The sequence below is a fragment of the Tursiops truncatus genome, chromosome 2 (assembly GCF_011762595.2).
Source record: "Tursiops truncatus isolate mTurTru1 chromosome 2, mTurTru1.mat.Y, whole genome shotgun sequence".
Taxonomy (NCBI): domain Eukaryota; kingdom Metazoa; phylum Chordata; class Mammalia; order Artiodactyla; family Delphinidae; genus Tursiops; species Tursiops truncatus.
Window position 1 is genome coordinate 14,102,052 of NC_047035.1, and position 18,041 is coordinate 14,120,092.

At 47.5% G+C, this 18,041-nt stretch overlaps 1 protein-coding gene across 9 annotated transcripts in view; it reads right to left on the reverse strand.

The window, feature by feature from the left end:
- TDP1 (tyrosyl-DNA phosphodiesterase 1) overlaps positions 1–18,041 on the reverse strand; it is a 73,818-nt gene that overhangs the window by 3,142 nt on the left and 52,635 nt on the right. For 3 of the 9 annotated variants that reach the window (XM_033850737.2, XM_019919164.3, XM_019919161.3), the window contains 2 exons: positions 13,570–13,672; positions 4,070–4,178 (listed from right to left, as the gene is read on the reverse strand). In XM_033850737.2, the coding sequence (XP_033706628.1) occupies positions 4,070–4,178; positions 13,570–13,672 (212 nt within the window). Of the gene's footprint in view, positions 1–2,243; positions 2,322–4,069; positions 4,216–13,569; positions 13,673–18,041 lie in introns of those variants that run through there. The other 6 variants (XR_012329873.1, XM_033850734.2, XM_033850735.2 and 3 more) reach the window with 6 other exon arrangements.

The following is an 18,041-nucleotide window of genomic DNA, read 5'->3' on the forward strand; positions in this document are numbered from 1 at the left end:
GGCTGGGGCCTGGCAATGTGCACCTTTGTCAAGTTCTAAAGGTGATTTTCACAGATCTGTTTGGGATCTGAGGCTAAAGGGGATGAAAATCGCCTTTTTTTTTTTTTTCTCTGGAATACGATGAAAGGATTTAAAACAGGAGAGGGAACGATCAGAGGAGCCTGGCAGCGGCGTGGAAGATGGCATCCAGGGGGAGGAGTGCAGAACCAGGGAAATAAAGAGCAGCACCCGGGTGAGAGTCCGGGTGAGGCCTGTGTTAGGGCCACGGTGGGGGAGGACGAAGGACAACCTGGGGGGCATGGTTCCCTTTGTGTGTCCCTGTGGTCAGGGACTGCATGTTACAGTATGTGATTTACAATGTTAGTGATTTTGCTTTGTAAAAGTTTTCTTTTAAAAACACAGTTCCTGTTGTAAAATGGGTTTGAGTACGTGTAACTCTTCATGGGAGGAGTAATATAAACTCAAGGAGGGCAAGGATTTGTGTCTGTCTTGTTCACTGATCTATTCCAACCACCTCGCTGGTATCTGTGCACAGCAGGTTCTCAATGATACACCTGTGGGGAGAGAGGATAAGCAGCAAGCACGAAGCAGGTACCCCTGCAGCTGAGTCTTTGTTTTTGTTTAATTTGATCAGTTTCTTGGTGTCAGGATGTCTGGTGGTCTCTTGTATCCAACCGTGATTTGTTCACATTAGTATATTTCTCTGCTAAGCTTTTCTTACAGTCTCCTGACTTAAAAAATACTGAAAAAGATCTTATATATGTTGAAGTGGCTTGAAAATCACTTATTCAAATGCAGTGCTTTTTTTTTTTTTAATTTATTTATTTTCGGCTGCGTTGGGTCTTCGTTGCTGTGTGCGGGCTTTCTCTAGTTGCGCTGAGTGGGGGCTACTCTTCCTTGCGGTGCACGGGCTTCTCATTTTGGTGGCTTCTCTTGTTGCAGAGCACGGGCTCTAGGCGCCCTGGCTTCAGGAGTTGTGGCTCACAGGCTCTGGAGCGCAGGCTCAGTAGTTGTGGCGCACGGGCTTAGCTGCTCCGCAGCATGTGGGATCTTCCCGGACCAGGGCTCGAACCCGTGTCCTCTGCACTGGCAGGCGGATTCTTAACCACTGCACCAACAGGCAAGTCCCAAATACAGTGTTTTTGAAATGTTCTTAACCACTCAACTTTTCCAAGCACTGGTAAGATGCCCTTTTTTTTTTTTTTTAACATTTATTTTTGGCTGTGTTGGGTCTTTGTTGCTGTGCCCGGGCTTTCTCTAGTTGTAGTGAGTGGGGGCTACTCTTTGTTGCGGAGCGTGGGCTTCTCACTGCAGTTGCTTCTCTTGTTGCAGAGCACGGGCTCTAGGCATGCGGGCTTCAGTAGTTATGGCTTGCGGGCTCTAGAGCACAGGCTCAGTAGTTGTGGCGCACGGGCTTAGTTGCTCCGCGGCATGTGGGATCTTCCCGGACCAGGGATTGAACCTGTGTCCCCTTCATTGGCAGGCGGATTCTTAACCACTGCACCACCAGGGAAGCCCAAGATGCCTTTTTTAAGGTGCACATGACTCCCCCGAATGTTGGCTTTACAGGAAATGGTGATATCTGAATCCCTGGCATTATTCTACATGCTAGTAAAGCAGTGTGGAAGGTAAAATAGTACTGATAAAAAAAACTAAAATGTTCCAGTCTCTCTCGCATATGTCTTTCAAAGGAAATGCGTAAAAAATAGAAAACTCACTTAAACAATGGAAAACTTCTGCTTGCTGGTCAAATAAAAGGATTACCATTTTGATTACATGGTCTAAGACACTACCTAGTTGTAAACTTTTAAGTTCTTGGGAATGCTTTTTCTAGTGGAACTGAGGGAACCTCAGGATATTTTTAAGGCTCCTCTACCTCTTCCATTCTTGCTTTTACAGTCCTCTGGAGATTAGTATTAAAGGGAGGGGGTGAAATTCCAGCCAAGGTTCCTGGCTGCGGGTGGGAGGTACAATGCCTGAGGCCAGACTGCAGGAGGCTAAGCCTAAATAAGGCTGTCACAGTTAGTCCTTCCCACCTCCAACCTGTTTATTCAGGAGCACTCAGGTTGGGGGTAGGGGTGAGGGACATGAAGAGCAGAGAAAGGGAGAGAAGACAGAGGTGCAGCGAACCTGTTTATTCAGGAGCACTCAGGTTGGGGGTAGGGGTGAGGGACATGAAGAGCAGAGAAAGGGAGAGAAGACAGAGGTGCAGCGCAAAGCCAGAAAGGGGGAAGGTCACTCACTGGGTCATGTCCTGGGTTAGGGACTGTCCTGCACAAGCCTCAGGCTCTTCTGAATGTCAGCTCTTCTGAATGTCAGCTCTTCAGGAGGAGGGGGAGGGATGGCCATCAATCCACTGTTATAACTGAACTGGACATTTTAAATAACAGAAACAATGGCTAACAGAAATCAGCTGCTAACTCTGAGCTGGACGCTGGGTTAGACGCTTTCTAGACCATATCTCGGTCACTCTTCAACAGTGAGCTATGCACTCTCATGTTCTCATTTTGCAAACAGAGACACTAAGGCCTAGAGAATACAAGCCACTGCCCAAGGTCACTTCATAAGTTGTCTGGCACATAATCACGGCCTGGATCTAAAGCATCTGTGGGTTGGAGGGTGGGGAGGAGTGGTCACGGATTTCTTGAAATTCTGGTAAAACCTCTTGCTAGTGAAAAGTGAACGTGTGTGAACTTACAACACACTTAGAGGACTCAGAAAACCGCACACGGCTTGGAAGGAAGGGAACAAGAATACCTTCCGAAACAGCATCCACACGACTGATCAGAGAGAGATGAAGTCACCTGGGCGAGGCAGGATGCACTCTGCCAGGTGTGCCAACACAATCTGAGAAATGGGTCCATCAGAAGGGCAGGTTTGGTTCACCACAAAAGCCAAAAGGGCGAGTGAGGGCGGGGGGCGGGGGTAGCTAGAACCCAACCAGCATCGCTCAGGGAAGGAAGGGACCCACTGGGGCAAGGCTGACTCCGTTAGGGAATCCGAGAGTTTGGAATATTAATGGGGTGGCATCATCAAAACTTACCAAATCAAAAACCAAATCCCCTGTTCACATTCAGCCTTCTCTCAAAAACCACAGATTACAATCTGGCTACCTGTGTAGGCCTCTACCGTCCAGGGGAAAATACGCCAGCCACAGTGATATAAGAATCTGCCATTTTAAATTAATAAGCTTGTCCCGATTACGCATCTCCTCCGGGGTGAGCTTGGTGAAGTGTGAACTCACCCCAAAGACAGATTTTCTGGGGCTGAGCAGAGCAGCCCTGCGGCCGGCGGGGCTGGGTCAGAGCTGGGATGAGGTGGTGTCCGCATCCCAGCCAGCCTTCCTCCCAAAAGCGCTGGCGACCTGGACCAATACCCCACTGGCTTTCTCTTGTGAAAAATACCTGGTCGCTGCCCTTGAAGTCCTCACCTAGCGCAGCAGTTCTCAGAGTGTGTGGCCTGGGGACCTACTTTTTAAGGGGGTTGGGGAGGGGGAAATACCTGTAAAGTCAAAATTACTGTCAACATAGCATTAAGCCATTATTTGTCACTTTCACGTGAGTGTACAGACGCTACACAACCTGTGTGATAACACAACAGAGCAGCCGTGAGAATCCGGCTGTTAACCCAGATGATAAAGGGGTCTGCAAAAAAGGTAAACGATGCCATCTTCCAAACTAACTTGTTTTGGGGAATAGTCATTTTATATATCTTTAAATATACAAATGGGTTTATTAGTATCTTTAAATAAGTTAATAAATATTTAAAAATTTATTGGTTTTAATTGCTGATATGATACATATCAATAGCTATAAAAGCCCACGTAAACAAAAGCCCTTTGTGGTCCTGAGTAATAAAATGTAGAGGGGTTCTGAGACCAACCAGTTTGAGAACTGCGGCTCCGGTGGCCACACACAGGGCAGCAAGGGAGACTCTGCAAAAACCTGCGCTTCCAGGGCCACCCACGAGCCGGGCTCCCAGGGAGAGCCCAACCCAATGGCTTTCCCTGGGCTCTGTCTGTTTCTGCTCTGGTACACACACCCAAGGTTTTCTTTCACCAATGTCTCACCTTTACTTCCATACAGTTCTGGAGGCAGGTCATACGGCACAGGAAAGGAGGCTGTTGGCTCCTGGCTCCCTGAGAAGAATTTCTGTTTCACTCTGAAACTGTCCAGGCCCTGCAGACACAGAGAATCTATAATTGCATCTCATTTTCTGGAAAAAGATAGCAAGAAGCAATTATATTTTTATGATACAACAAAATTCAGAGCTATTTTTGTTATTTCAGTGCTATTTTTGATATTCAGTGGGTCAAATATATTTACAACACTCCCCCAAATATTCTTTCCTAAAAAGTAAGAGGTCCAAATGTCAGAAAATAAATTATAGCAAAGTTTGCAAAAGTCTAATAAAGGATACAAAGACATAAGAGAAAAACAATTTTGGATGTTACAGCCGATTTCTACTAACCTCTGTGTACAGCAGCAAGGAGTGTGTAGAAGACACTGTGTAAAAATACCTCTGAATACTTTCGATATTGCTATCTATAGAAATGGACTGCTCACTCTGGTGAAGAATGAAAGTTGCTTTCATGTATCATGAAAGTGTCCAATACGAAGGGATAGGAATATAAAAGTGAGAACTCTTCAAGACCCGTCAAAATGGAAGGTTTATCCCAGGAACTCGAGAATAGCCTACTATTAACTCTGGATCTGAATCAGGGTGCAACTATAGGTGCCACACCCAGGCCGACGTACACACTGCACTGCCTCCTCACACAGGGCCTGCCCGGTAGTGGGGGTGCCTACTACGTCGGCTTTGCCCTCCCCAGGCCTCCACGCATCGATCGTCTCCTGGCCCCCTTCCCGGATGATCCTGGCATTCTGTTTTTGCCTCATTCCTCTGGCCACCCATCCACGCACAGATCCACCCTTCTCACCCTAAATACCCACACATCAAACAGTGCTAACGTCTACGAACCCACATAAAGAGCTACAACTACAGTTCTTCGGAAGATGAGGTCAGTGTCAGGGCTGTGTGGGCCTGGGCTTTGGGCAACCTGAGTTGAGTCTCTGTCCTGGTATTTACGGGCTGTGTGAATGGCTCACATTTGCATTCATTCATCCCACATGTTATTCCTTGAGTCCCTCTTTTGTGTCAGGCATGGGTGCTGGGCACTGAGTGCACAGGAGTCCGAACAATTATCACAATCCCTGTTCTCGTGGCATGTACAGTCTAGTAGTGAGACATTAAACAAATGCATTTATAGAAGTAAAATAAATAACTACAATTTTTTATAAGCGCTAGAGAAAAACAGAGGAGTCCTAGAAGACAGAATAGTAGGCCTGTTTTAGATATGGGGGCGAGGGGGTGCTCAGCGGAAGCCTCCCTAAAAAAGTGACATTTTAATTAAACTCTGAAAAGTTAATAGTGTTTGGTCAGTTGAGAGTGGAAACAACGTTCCAGGGACTTCCCTGGTGGTCCAGCGGGTAAGACTCCACACTCCCAATGCAGGGGGCCTGGGTTTGATCCCTGGTCTGGGAACTAGATCCCGCATGCCTCAAGTAAGAGTTTGCATGCTGCAACTAAGAAGTCCACATGCTGCAACGAAGATCCTGCATGCTGCAATGAAGACCTGGTGCAGTCAAATTAAAAAAAAAAAAAGTTCCAGGAGGAGGGAACAGCATCTGCAATGGCCCAGAGGTGGCAAAGAGCTTGCGTGTCCTAGGAACTAAAAAAGATGGTCAGTGGGACACTTGGCCACTTATTCACTAGGCCTCAATTTCCTCATTTGTAAAATTGGAATAATAACTTTCTGGATGTTACCATATTAAGATTTCTTACTTCAACACCTAGCACAAGTCTTGGTGCATAGCTGGTCAAGCAATATTGAGCTGCAAAAATGGGATTAAAGTACCTTCCCTGCTTACTTTATAGGCGTCTGCATAGAAGCAAATGCAACAAGATGCACAAAAGTGCTTTGTGCCAGTGAAGACCTACAGGAAGGTAGGGGTGACAGCACCAACCAAGATGGTGGTTAGTAACTCCGTGAAAGGCAACACGTGACAGACGCCGGGCACAAACTCTAGGCAGAAAGGGAAGAAATGGCCTCTTGCCAGTGGCAGGTTAAGAAAAGGGTCTGTAGAAAATATTTTTGCTGGGCCTTGAAAAATTGATGTAATTTTGATAGACAGAGAGCTGGTAGGGAAGAGCATCAGAGGGAGACCGGCATGACCAAAGGCGGAGCTGGAAAAGCAAAGAGCTGGCATTTCAGGGGGACAGCGAGTGAAGCAATGCCCAGGAGGAGAGCCTGGGACACCAGAGAAGAAATGCAGAGACAGGCTGCAGAGGGTTTTGAAGGAAGACTCCACGCTTCCACTGCAGGGAGCATGGCTTCGATCTCTGCTTGGGGAACTAAGATGTTGTATGCTGCATGGAGTGGCCAAAAAAAAAAAAAAAAAAAAAAAAGAATTCGTGCCTGGGCAGATGGGATCGGATGGGGATGGGCGAGTGGCAGCAGTGGAATGCCAGGACGTGGCTCTATTCGCTGAGTCAGAGAACATGAGAAGTTACAAAGAAACACCACCTGAAACAGTGTTGCCCAGCTGTGAGCCCTGGGAAACGCTCAGAGCCCTGAACCCATGTGCTGGACCCGAGGCAGGCTGTCAGAGGTGGTGCAGGGAGCACGGGGGGGGGTTAATGTGGCAGCTCTTGTCACTTGTATTAGTTCTTCCAGCCAGAGCCATCTTTGGCAACAGAGGGACAATAAAATAGTTTAACCAGAATGGAGAAAAGAGAAAGTAAAGCCTTGAAGACTGAAAGTTCTTGGGGATTTAGTGGCAGCATTTTTGACTCCGACTGTAGGAAAGAGAGCCCGCCATCTGGGGAGCAAATGAACCTGGGGCTGAGCAGGGCCTGAGCTGGCTCTCAGCCCTGGGACAAGGGCAGGGATGCTCAGGGTACCTTCCTCTGGAGGAAGGAGTTCAGGACATCGATCCATGATTCTGAGATGGTCTGTGCATTATTCCCAGAGGTAGGAGGCGTTCTAGACACAAAGTGCTGGGCAGCCTAGTCGGCGCCTGACAAAGTACGTACTCAGTAAACACCAAAATGCACCGAGTTCAAAGAGAGAAAATTTCTATCTCCCTGAAATACAGATGCCTGAGGGTTTGGAATACAGCTGCTGGTCTTTGAAATCATTAGATGATCTTTCCTATATTGAGATTTTTCTGAACCTAAATGCATTAGTCTAATCTAAAAGTTAAATACACTTAAAGGGACAACTCAAAAAGCATAATAAAACTGATAAATTGATGTTAGACATTAAAAGAATCAAGTCTTCAATTAAACATTTATTAAGCACCTACTATGTAGCAACAACAGCCAAGTGCTGGGTACACAGTCAAATGTACCTTGACATTAAGCCCCAAAGCCCTTGCAAGTGTTCCTAATCACAGGGAAAGCTACTGACTCCATGCTCTATGGCAAGTCAGGTTAATTTCGTAATGATGTGTTTATTGATTCATTCATTTAAAAGCAGCAGAAAAAAATGGGAAAAAATCAATACTCGGTTACCAGGGACTTATCAGCTTCCAGATCAATCCCAGAAGTTTCAAATGGCATCTTAATTATGAATGGGAAGTGCTGGGTCTCCGCCCACTGCAGTTTGTAGGCCACACAGCGTGTCCCTTCACACGGCCATTGGTTCCTGAGTGACAGGCCTGTATGACGGCTGCAGGAAAGGGGAGCTGCCGGGTTTCTTCTGGCCGACCACCTCTGCAGCGTTTGAGACTGTGCCGTTCTGGGCACAAAACCTGACCGTTTGCAACGCTGGCCTCAAGTCAGCGTTCAGGAGCACAGAGATCAGGATGGCCCACTGGTGAAGGACAGAAGTGGCAATTCTGGCTGCTGCTAACTCAGAAACGTGGGCCTTTCGGACATGCAGTTCTGCCTAAGGGCCACAAAGGTGGGCTGATCTCAAGAAACTGGATTTTGGATGCTGTCCAGTCAGAAGAACGACTACAAAACTGGGTGCTAAGTAACTCTTTGGCAAATGTGTAACTAAAGGTATGAAAAGACGTTATGTTGATAGTACTGAAGGGAGAAAAGAAAGGAATCACACTGGGCTTCATTTCACAACAAACTGCCCTACTGTCACTAACTCTTTTAAGATTATGGCCAATACCGAAAATTTTAAGACATTAAATGAATATATAGGGATTGGCATTCGTAGTTAAGGCAATAGACTTCTGTGAGTGAGAGCGAACGTGAGCCTGTGTGTACGTTTTAGTTTGCACAGAACAGCTACAGGTGAGCTATCCCACGCTGCAAGTTGCTCACGATGAGATTCATGAGCACACTTAAGCACCTACTGCACCCGACGCCCCTCGGACTAAATCCACGTTGCCTCTGCAGCCACTGTTTTGCACACGTGTTCTCCTCACAGAAAGGCGAGAGGGTACTCCGGGAACCTCAAGGGAGCAACACCGACAGACTTCCCTAAGAGCCTCCCGTGTGCCGGCCCTCCGTGAGAGCAGCTCCCAGCCCAGTCAAGGAGACACATGAGTCATCGATGACAACACAGGGGACATAGGAAAAGCCCCGGTTCTTGAGGGCTGTGGGGCACAAAGGAGGGACCCCTGGAGCAGATGTGAGAGGCTGGTGGGGTTAGGGGCCTCAGGGGGTCGTTCCTGCTATGGATTAAGGCTGCTGAGAAGGGTGGTATGGTGGCTCATTCTACATGTCAACGTGACTGGGCCATGGGATACCCAGGTAACCAGTAAACATCACTCTGGGCATCTCTGAGGGTGTTTCTGCATGGGGTTAATATTTGAATCAGTGGACTGAGTAAAGATGATCCCCACCAACGATGCACCATCCAGCCAGTAGGGGGACTGAGTGGAACAAAAAGGCCGAGGAAGGGCTGCTTGGCTGGGACATCTGTCTTCTCCTAAACTCAGACTGGGACGGAAAGCATGGGGTCCTGGTCCTCAGGCCTTCAGACTCGGGCTGGCCCACACCACCAGCCCTCCTGGTCTCCAGCTCACAGACGGCAGAGCTTGGGACTCCTTGCGCTCCAAAATCGTGTGGGCCGATTCCTCACAGTAAGTCTCTTTCTATGTGGATCTATATATCCTATTGGTTCTGTTTCTCCAGAGAAGGCTAAGGGGCCTGGTCCAGAATGAGACGCAGTCGCTCTGTGTGGCTGGAACACGAAAGGCCAGGATCGAGAGGGAAGAGGTCAGACCCGAGTAGTCAGGAGTCAGGCCACAAAGGGGAAAGCAGGCCATGCTAAGGGTCATAGGTTTTGAAGCAGGTGGGAGACATGACCAGATTCATGGTCTGGAGACGTTCTGGCAGCAGTGGGCTGAGCAAATTGGAGGTGGCCTAGGAAGTGGGCCGGGAGGCAGGTCTGGCCGCGGTGGCAGCAGGGATGGCCAGAAGTGACAGATTTAAGGGAGCATTAGGAGTGGGGATGACAAGCCTAGGTGATTAAACATGTGGGGGGAGAACGAGGAGTGGGGGATGCCTTCCTACACCCTGAGGTGGGACAGTGGGTGAAGGCAAAGAGCGATTCATCCAGAATCAGAATTTTATAACAGTGTGGTGTAGGTGATTAAGATATGATTTTGACGGCATCTGCAAGGCCCTTCCCCTCAAGTACCTCGCATAATATAAATTACACTATAATCCTAAGGGGAGATAAGTTTTACAGATTCAAATTCTCTGAAAACTGGCCTGATGAGACCACTAACCCTGCTTAAAAAACTGATGGCTTGGGCTTCCCTGGTGGCGCAATGGTTGAGAATCTGCCTGCTAATGCAGGAGACACGGGTTCGAGCCCTGGTCTGGGAGGATCCCACATGCCATGGAGCAACTGGGCCCGTGAGCCACAACTACTGAGCCTGCGCGTCTGGAGCCTGTGCTCCGCAACAAGAGAGGCCGCGACGGTGAGAGGCCCGCGCACGGCGATGAAGAGTGGCCCCCGCTTGCCACAACTAGAGAAAGCCCTCGCACAGAAACGAAGACCCAACACAGCAAAAATAAATAAATTAATAAACTCCTACCCCCAACATAAAAAAAAAAACCAAAACTGATGGCTTTCCACTATTCGCGTGGGACAAAGTCCACTCCAGCACGTCCTGCTTGCCACCTTCCTTCAGAACAGGACTCCAACCGCATAGCCCAGGCCACCCCCGGCCCCTTCCAGGCACGTGGAGCTGGTTGCTATTTCTCAAATATAACGTGCACTGTTCCCTCTGGCCGGGAGCCTCATCTCCCCTGGTGGTGGGTTGAACCCACATTCATTTTTCAAGACCCAGGTCAAACGTCATCTAAATGAAGCCTTCCCCAAGCCCCGCAGGCAGACTGCTCACTCCCTCTTCTCAGTCCTTATATTCTGGACACCCCATAGCTCTCATCACCTACTGTGATAACTTGGGTCTGCTTCCTTTACTTATCCACAAGCTTCCTGAGAACAAAGAGTCCATCTCTTCCTCCCTGTGTTCCCAGGAGGAGCCAAAGAGGACACAGGAGGTGCTCATGGAGCTGACTGCACAAGAGGTCATCTCAGGCAGCCAGATGTCCGGTGACGAGCCTGGCGTGCACTCTGAGGACGGACAGCCACTCCTTCACAAGCTAAGTCTCATTCTGTGCTCCTATAGCCTCAGCAAGATGACTAATTACCTCCTGTCATAGACCTTTAGGTTGCCGTCAAAGTGAAAACCATAAATGTTAATTCTGTGAGGGCAAACAAAGGTCTACTACTTTCCCAGAAGCTCCACGTAACAGTAAATGAAGCAGATGAGTTAGAGTGGCTTAAGGACAAAGTCTCCTATGTTGCAAGATCCCCTTTAACTGCTTTCTGCAGATAAAACACACATCAACCCACTTACAGGTGAAACCCTCTGGCAGTAAGTTCCTACCTCTTGAGTGGCTTCCTAGCTCACAACAAACCCCCTTTTCTGGAAACAGGCCCCAACTGGGGGACGGGGTTGGGAAGGAGAGAGGCGTGCGGGGCAGACCCAAGCTTGCGCAGTGACTGTAAATGCAGAACCCCTGGTCACAGGGCTGAGAAGCCATGTGGTGGAGTCACAGCAGGGGCAGCAGCCCAGAGAGCCCGCCTGCTGCCTGGGCCCTAGAGCTGGCCGGCCCGTCCCCCCGACGTCTCGGCTGTTCCCCCCTTCCTTTGATTCCATGACACTCCCCCTTCTATGGGCCTATGTCAGCTCAAGTTCGTGTCTATAAAATGCACCTAAAAGAACTTGGACACCTACTTTGAGCCCTCTGGGTTCTGCATGCTCAGGCCAGGTGCCCTCCTCACATGTCTGAGCACCCAAGCTCACACCTGGGACGTCTCTCAAACAAGGCGTCTGCTTCACTTCTATGACCTTCTTGCTCAACTCGACCCTTAGCTCCTTAGGAGGCGAGGTCAAATACCTGTGTACTGTCCACACGTCTCATCTCAGCGCTTTGCTCAAGTCACTTATGATTTGCTAAAGGACACGACGATCCGCCCAGATGGGAAAAAGTCTGATAGCAGGACAGCGGCAGTGTGTGGGTCCTCGTTAATGCTGGAACCGCCTGCTGGAGAAGCCACTGTCTCAGTATGTCAACTACACGGGTCCCCCTGCTGGGGGCCTCGCTCTTGAATCTGCTGGCACAGGACGGGGTGGGGGTGGGGGAGTCCATTTTTTAATATTCTTGCCTGATGGTCTTTATAAATAACTAAATCTCTACTTTACCTAGAATGCACTCTAGTGGGACTCGCTCTTATTCCAAAAGTATAGGAATAATGGTCTAGTCTAGAGTCAATTTGGGGATTCTAAATGATTATGCCCATTCTTTCTCTAATGTACAAACAGAAACAATATTAGAGGTAAAAATTAGTAGCTTAGAAGGGTTGAGTGGTCCTGGAAGTGCAGTATACTTTCCTAGCATCATTTTTATGATGAGGGATAAGGTCAGAACAGGTAGAAATGACTAGAATTTTGCAAATGCTGACATGAAAAGCCAAACAAGAGCGACGCGGAATTTACTCCTTTACCTAGGTGATTACTGGGAGCTAATTCTAGCCTGAGTTCGAAGCTACAGCCACTGTAATCACACCACATGACTGTGTATTATTACCCTGGTGCTCAGAATCTCCTACCTCCCTGTAATACAGCTGAGAGATCACAGGAGGATCAGTTAGAGACGGAGGCTTGAGAGCTAGATCCACTCAGCGGTGGAACCTTAGGGAAGTCACCTCCTTGTCTATGGAAACCATCTACCGATGGGGCTGCAGAGGTGGTGATCTTTAGCTGAAAGCAGCATCAGGATCTGCTGTTTGACTCTATGGGAAAGAAACAAAAAGTGCTAGAATCTGCTGTCAGGAGAGGCCTGTGGGACAGTTCAGTAGTGAAACCCTCTGAGACAGAGAAAAGGATGGATAAAGAGTGGTGAGGGGAGAAGAAAGGGAGAGGGGAGCTCTTCCCCAGAGCATGCGTGAGAAAAGGAACAGTGGGGAGGCCTGTCAGGCTGGGCAGGAGGGCAATCTCAGCTCGCCTTGAGACGATACCCACACAGCACAGGGCCTGGATATAAGTCTCGGGACAAGCACACAGCACTCCCCTGGCTAAGTCTTCTGGTCCAGTCCAAGTGGTTTGCCATGGGGCTGCATCATGTGTGTGTTTAGCTCAACTAGAGCAAGTGGCAAAAAAAAGAAAAAAAAAAAGCATTACACATCACATGGTGTGGGCAGTTCCAACTGCATCCACCAATGAGTGTGTGCCCAGAGTGGAGTTGGGGGTGAGAGGGGGTACTGGGGACCCTGTGTGCCTCTTAAAGAGGGAACAGCTCTCTGAGCCAAGAGGAATTCTAGTGTTGAGAGAAACATACGGCTTGTAAAACCCAGTCCCTACACAAAAACTAGCTACTCTGCTGGGTGTTCAGCTGCAGAAACTGAGTGCTGTTCCAAAGTCAGGATGCAAGCTGGCTGTTCCGGTGCCCTTCTGGGGGGCTTTCCGGTGAGCCTGGTAACATGTCCTCTGTGACCCCCGGGACTCTGTCTCTAGCAGATGCTGTGAGCTTCCCTGCCTCCCTCCCGGCTTGTGCTCAGGCCATTCCTTCCACGAGGCTGCCCTTCCCGCTCCTCTCCGCCGACCGAGAATCCTCAGCATCCTTCGTTGCCCCCAGGCCGACCAGCTTCTGAAGGCGGTCTCCAGTCACCTAGTACAAGCCACGCACTTGGCTGACTCATCCCTTTGGTGACTTGTCACTTACTACCTTACAGTAAATTTTCACATGCTGGTTCGCAATCTTCATTTAAAGGTTGTTATTAACTTTACCCAAAGCAATGCCTTTGATCACTAATCTGGAACACACCTCGAGAGCAGCGATCCCCCCACACCCAGAACAGTGATCGGTGAATAAATTCATCGGCTCGAGCCTGCGGCTAGGAGCACAGGCTCCGGGTCAGTGCACAGGCTTGCGACCTCCTGACCTCGGGCAGGTCATCGAGACTCAAGAAGAGAACACAAACCCCATTCGCTTCACTCATGACCAATCATCTATCAAGTGTGCACTTACAAATGCTGATGGAAGGAAAAGGACGCCGAGCTCATAGGAGCGGATCATCAACTGGGCACCGTTCTTCTCTAACGCTCCCCAGGCGGCCTTGGACAGATTGGCGCTGCGGGGACAAGGACAGGGAGAGGATTGACTCAGTGAGGCGTTTTAGCGCGGGTCAAACTCCCACAGCTGCGAGAGTGACGGTCAACGCCCGAGAGCCGCAATCATGTCCATTCAGCTTCTAGCAGAGTCCTGCATTTTGGGAAATGGAATGTAAATCCTGCTGTGCTATAATTCTCAAGATTTGTCCAACTGATTGGTGAGAATGTAAATTGATACAGCCACTATGGAGAACAGTATGGAGGTTCCTTAAAAAACTAAAAATAGAACTACCATACGACCCAGCAATCCCACTACTGGGCATATACTCTGAGAAAGCCATAATTCAAAAAGACTCATGTACCACAATGTTCACTGCAGCTCTATTTACAATAGCCAGGACATGGAAGCAACCTAAGTGTCCATCAACAGGTGAATGGATAAAGAAGATGTGGCACATATATACAATGGAATATTACTCAGCCATAAAAGGGAACAAAACTGAGTTATTTGTAGTGAGGTGGATGGACCTAGAGACTGTCATACAGAGTGAAGTAAGTCAGAAAGAGAAAAACAAATACTGTATGCTAATACATATATATGGAAGCTAAAAAAAAAAAAATATATATATATATATGGTTCTGAAGAACTTAAGGGCAGAACAGGAATAAAGATGCAGACATAGGGAATGGACTTGACACGGAGAGGGGGAAGGAAAAGCTGAGATGAAGTGAGATAGTGGCATGGACATATATACACTACCAAATGTAAAACAGATAGCTAGTGGGAAGCAGCTGTATAGCACAGGGAGATTAGCTTGGTACTTTGTGACCACCTAGAGGGGTGGGATAGGGAGGGTGGGAGGGAGACACAAGAGGGAGGGGATATGGGGATATATGTATACTTATAGCTGATTCACGTTGTTATACAGCAGCAACTAACACAATTATACTCCCATAAAGATGTTAAAAAAAAAAGATTTATCCAACTGCTAATTAGAGATAGCTTCACCCTGACCTGCGTTTTCCCCTGAGGGCAGCTATTAAAATAATTATCATTCCTTAGAAAGACCCCCACCCCAAAACCCCTTTCCTTTTCACGACCCTGATGTAGCCCTAGACAGGAGATCTCATTTTGTTGTATATAAAAGTAGCACTTAAGAAAAAAAACTATGTGAAGGAAATGCAAATCAAAACCACAATGAGCTACCACCTCACACCTGTCAATGGCTATCATTAAAAAGACCACAAACAAATGTAGGCGAGGATGTGGAGAAAAGGGAACCCTGGTGCAGAGTTAGTGGGAATGTAAACTGATGCAGGCACTATGGAAACAATATGGAGGTTCCTCAAATAACTAGAAATAGAACTACCATGTGATCCAGCAATCCCACTCTGGGGTATATATTCTAAGAAAACAAAAACACTAATTTGAAAAGATACATGCACTCCCATGTTCACAGTAGCATTATTTACAATAGTCAAGATATGGAAGCAACCTAAGTGCCCATCACAGATGAATGGATAAAGAAGATGTGGTATATATTAGCGGTCCCCAACCTTTTTGGCACCAGGGACCAGTTTCGTGGAAGACAATTTTTCCATGGACCAGGGGTGGGGTGTGGGGGGGTTGATTTCAGGATGATTCAAGTGCGTTACATTTATTGTGTGCTTTATTTCTATTATTATTACATTGTAATATCTAATGAAATAATTACACAACTCACTATAATGCTGACAGGAGGCAGAGCTCAGGCGGTAACGCGAGCAGTGCGGAGCGGCAACTGTAAATACAGATGAAGCTTCGCTCGCTTGCCCGCCACTCACCTCCTGCTGTGCGGCCGGGTTCCTAACAGGCCACAGACTGGTACCAGTCCACGGCCCGGGGGTTGGGGACCCCTCATATAACACACACACACACACACACACACACACACACACACACACACACACAAGAATATTACTCAGTCATGAAAAATTGCCATCTGTAACAACATGGATGGACATGGAGGGTATTATGCTTATGAAGTCAGACAGAAAAATACTGTATGTTACCACTTATACATGGAAGCTAAAAGATAAACAACTATAAATATAACAAAACAGAAAGAGACTCACAGATACAGAGAACAAACTAGTGGTTACAGTGCGGAGAGGGAAGTGGGGGGCAAGACAGAAGTGGGGGATTAAGAGGTACCACCTACTGTGTACAAAATACCCAGGTCACAAGGATATATTGTATAACACAGGGAATAGAGTCAATATTTTATAAAAACTATAAATGGAGTATAATCTATAAAAATACTGAATCACTATATTGTATACCTGAAATTAATATTATAAATAAACTATACTTTAATTTAAAAAAACCTCTGTCAATATAATCTTACAGAGTAGTATCTTAAGCTTCACATTCCCTTTTCTGCCTTTGGTTTTGGCCAGGGAGTGCTAATTTCTACTTTCAATCAAAAGAAAACAGCTCCAAGGGCACTAGATTGGTATTTGTATCCAGAAAGAAACAGTGCCTTTAGATTCATGTTTTATGTGGACAAAGAGTTGTAGATACGGCTGAAAATCACACGATGCAGTGGGAGGAAGAGGCTTGGACCTGACCGGAGGCACCAAGATGCGAGCAGGATGCCCAGGAGCAGAGATGAAACAGCTCCGAGGCATCTTTAGAAACTCTCTCCTGCAGCAAATCAGGCCGAGAGCTCTCATCCATCCATTAATCAGCGTAAACTCACTGGGACCATTTGTTTCAATTAGGCTCACCCAAATTCTATCTCATTTTTAGAATGGAGAGTAAAACCTCAGCTATTTAGACCCTTAAAGCCTGACTCTGTGGATAACAGAAAGATTCATTAAAGATTCATTCACTGGGGCATCAACCACTCTCCTGAGCCAAGGGCTGGGACTGCTGTCCTGGGGATCGAAGTCAAGGAGAAACAGGCATCAGTGAGGTGAAAAGAACGATCTCTGCTCAGCATTCTATGGGAACAGACAAGGAGTATGCAAATCAGAGCTAAGGAAGCTCTTAAAGCAATTAAGCTACAACTTCAAAAAAAAAAAAATAAGGGTATTCACAGACCTCCCTACCTTCTTAAATGGACCACACTGAGGACAGGGGACCTTTCCTTGATGCCCAAGAGCCACAATCATGAACATCACTATCAGTGATGTGTCACAAAGACATACAATGCAGAGGAAGTGGGAAGTTGACAATAAAGTGATATTACGACTCTAGAAAAACAGCCTGCTTTTATTTCTCTCGCCTGTTAGTAACATAAAGTGACTGCCTGGGCCGAGACACAGGTTTAATGGCAAAACCAATCAGTGAGCGTGAGGTGGAAGCCGTCTTCCTATGAATAATTTTTCCAGCTTTCTAGATTATCGCCTTCCCGGTAACTCCCTCAACTTGTCGGCAGAACATTATAGGCAAGAGGCACTTTCCGGAAGGCTTATTCTCACTCTTCCCTCACTAGTCACGTTTTCCTCAACATCCCAAGATCTGAGGGCTTATTCCAAGGTAAAGATCAATGAAGATCATGAGAACATCTCCTCAGACGGTTTCCTGCAACTCTCCTTTGTATTTGGCTTCTAAGAGAATTCTAAGCATCTGGAACCTTAAACTCTATCCTGAATAATGAGACTAAAAGTCTCTTGTAGGCTGTCTAGGTGATAAATTTTTATTCCTTGAAATAGCATCTTTGATACTTCTTTACACTCTGAATACACTTTGGATCACTGGTGCGCAGGGCGGCCAGCACGTGGGGTATATATTTGCAGGCTCTGACCCGCCTGCTGTGTGTGTGGATGGGCATCCGCCAGTGTCTGGCAGAGGCACGGTGGCACCACAGGGCTGTTTATGACAAGCTTGTTTACTCCTGAAACGCCAAAGGAGTTCCAGCTTCTCGTCTTCTCCATCCAGGAGCCACATCTACTGCCTGTCCTGGCTTCTTGCTGTGGCCACTACCACCCCTCAAGCTCAGTTCTCCATGACTTCTATCCCCTGCTGGCCTGAGCTGCTTCTCCCCCCAGTGCTGCACTTTCATTCTGGGTACTGGATGTGCTTCATCACCTAAGAGCGCTGGGGTCTGAACTGACTTTGCATTCTCTGGGGTATCGAACATTTGTAAGTTGGAGAACTTCAGAGGGTGATTCTGGATGTCCCGTGTTGTACTGTCCATCAGAAACTCTGCCCAAGCCTTTAAGAAAGTAATGGTGAATAAAACAGTGGCTTCTGGGGGATGGAGGTGTGTATTAGTCACGGTTCAACCAGAGAAGCAGAACCATTCTGCGTGTGTGTGTGAAATATACAATGTATGTAATTTACAAGAATTTGACATCAGGAAAGTAGCTGTGAGAGCCAGTAAAGCCAGTTGCTGTCTTTGC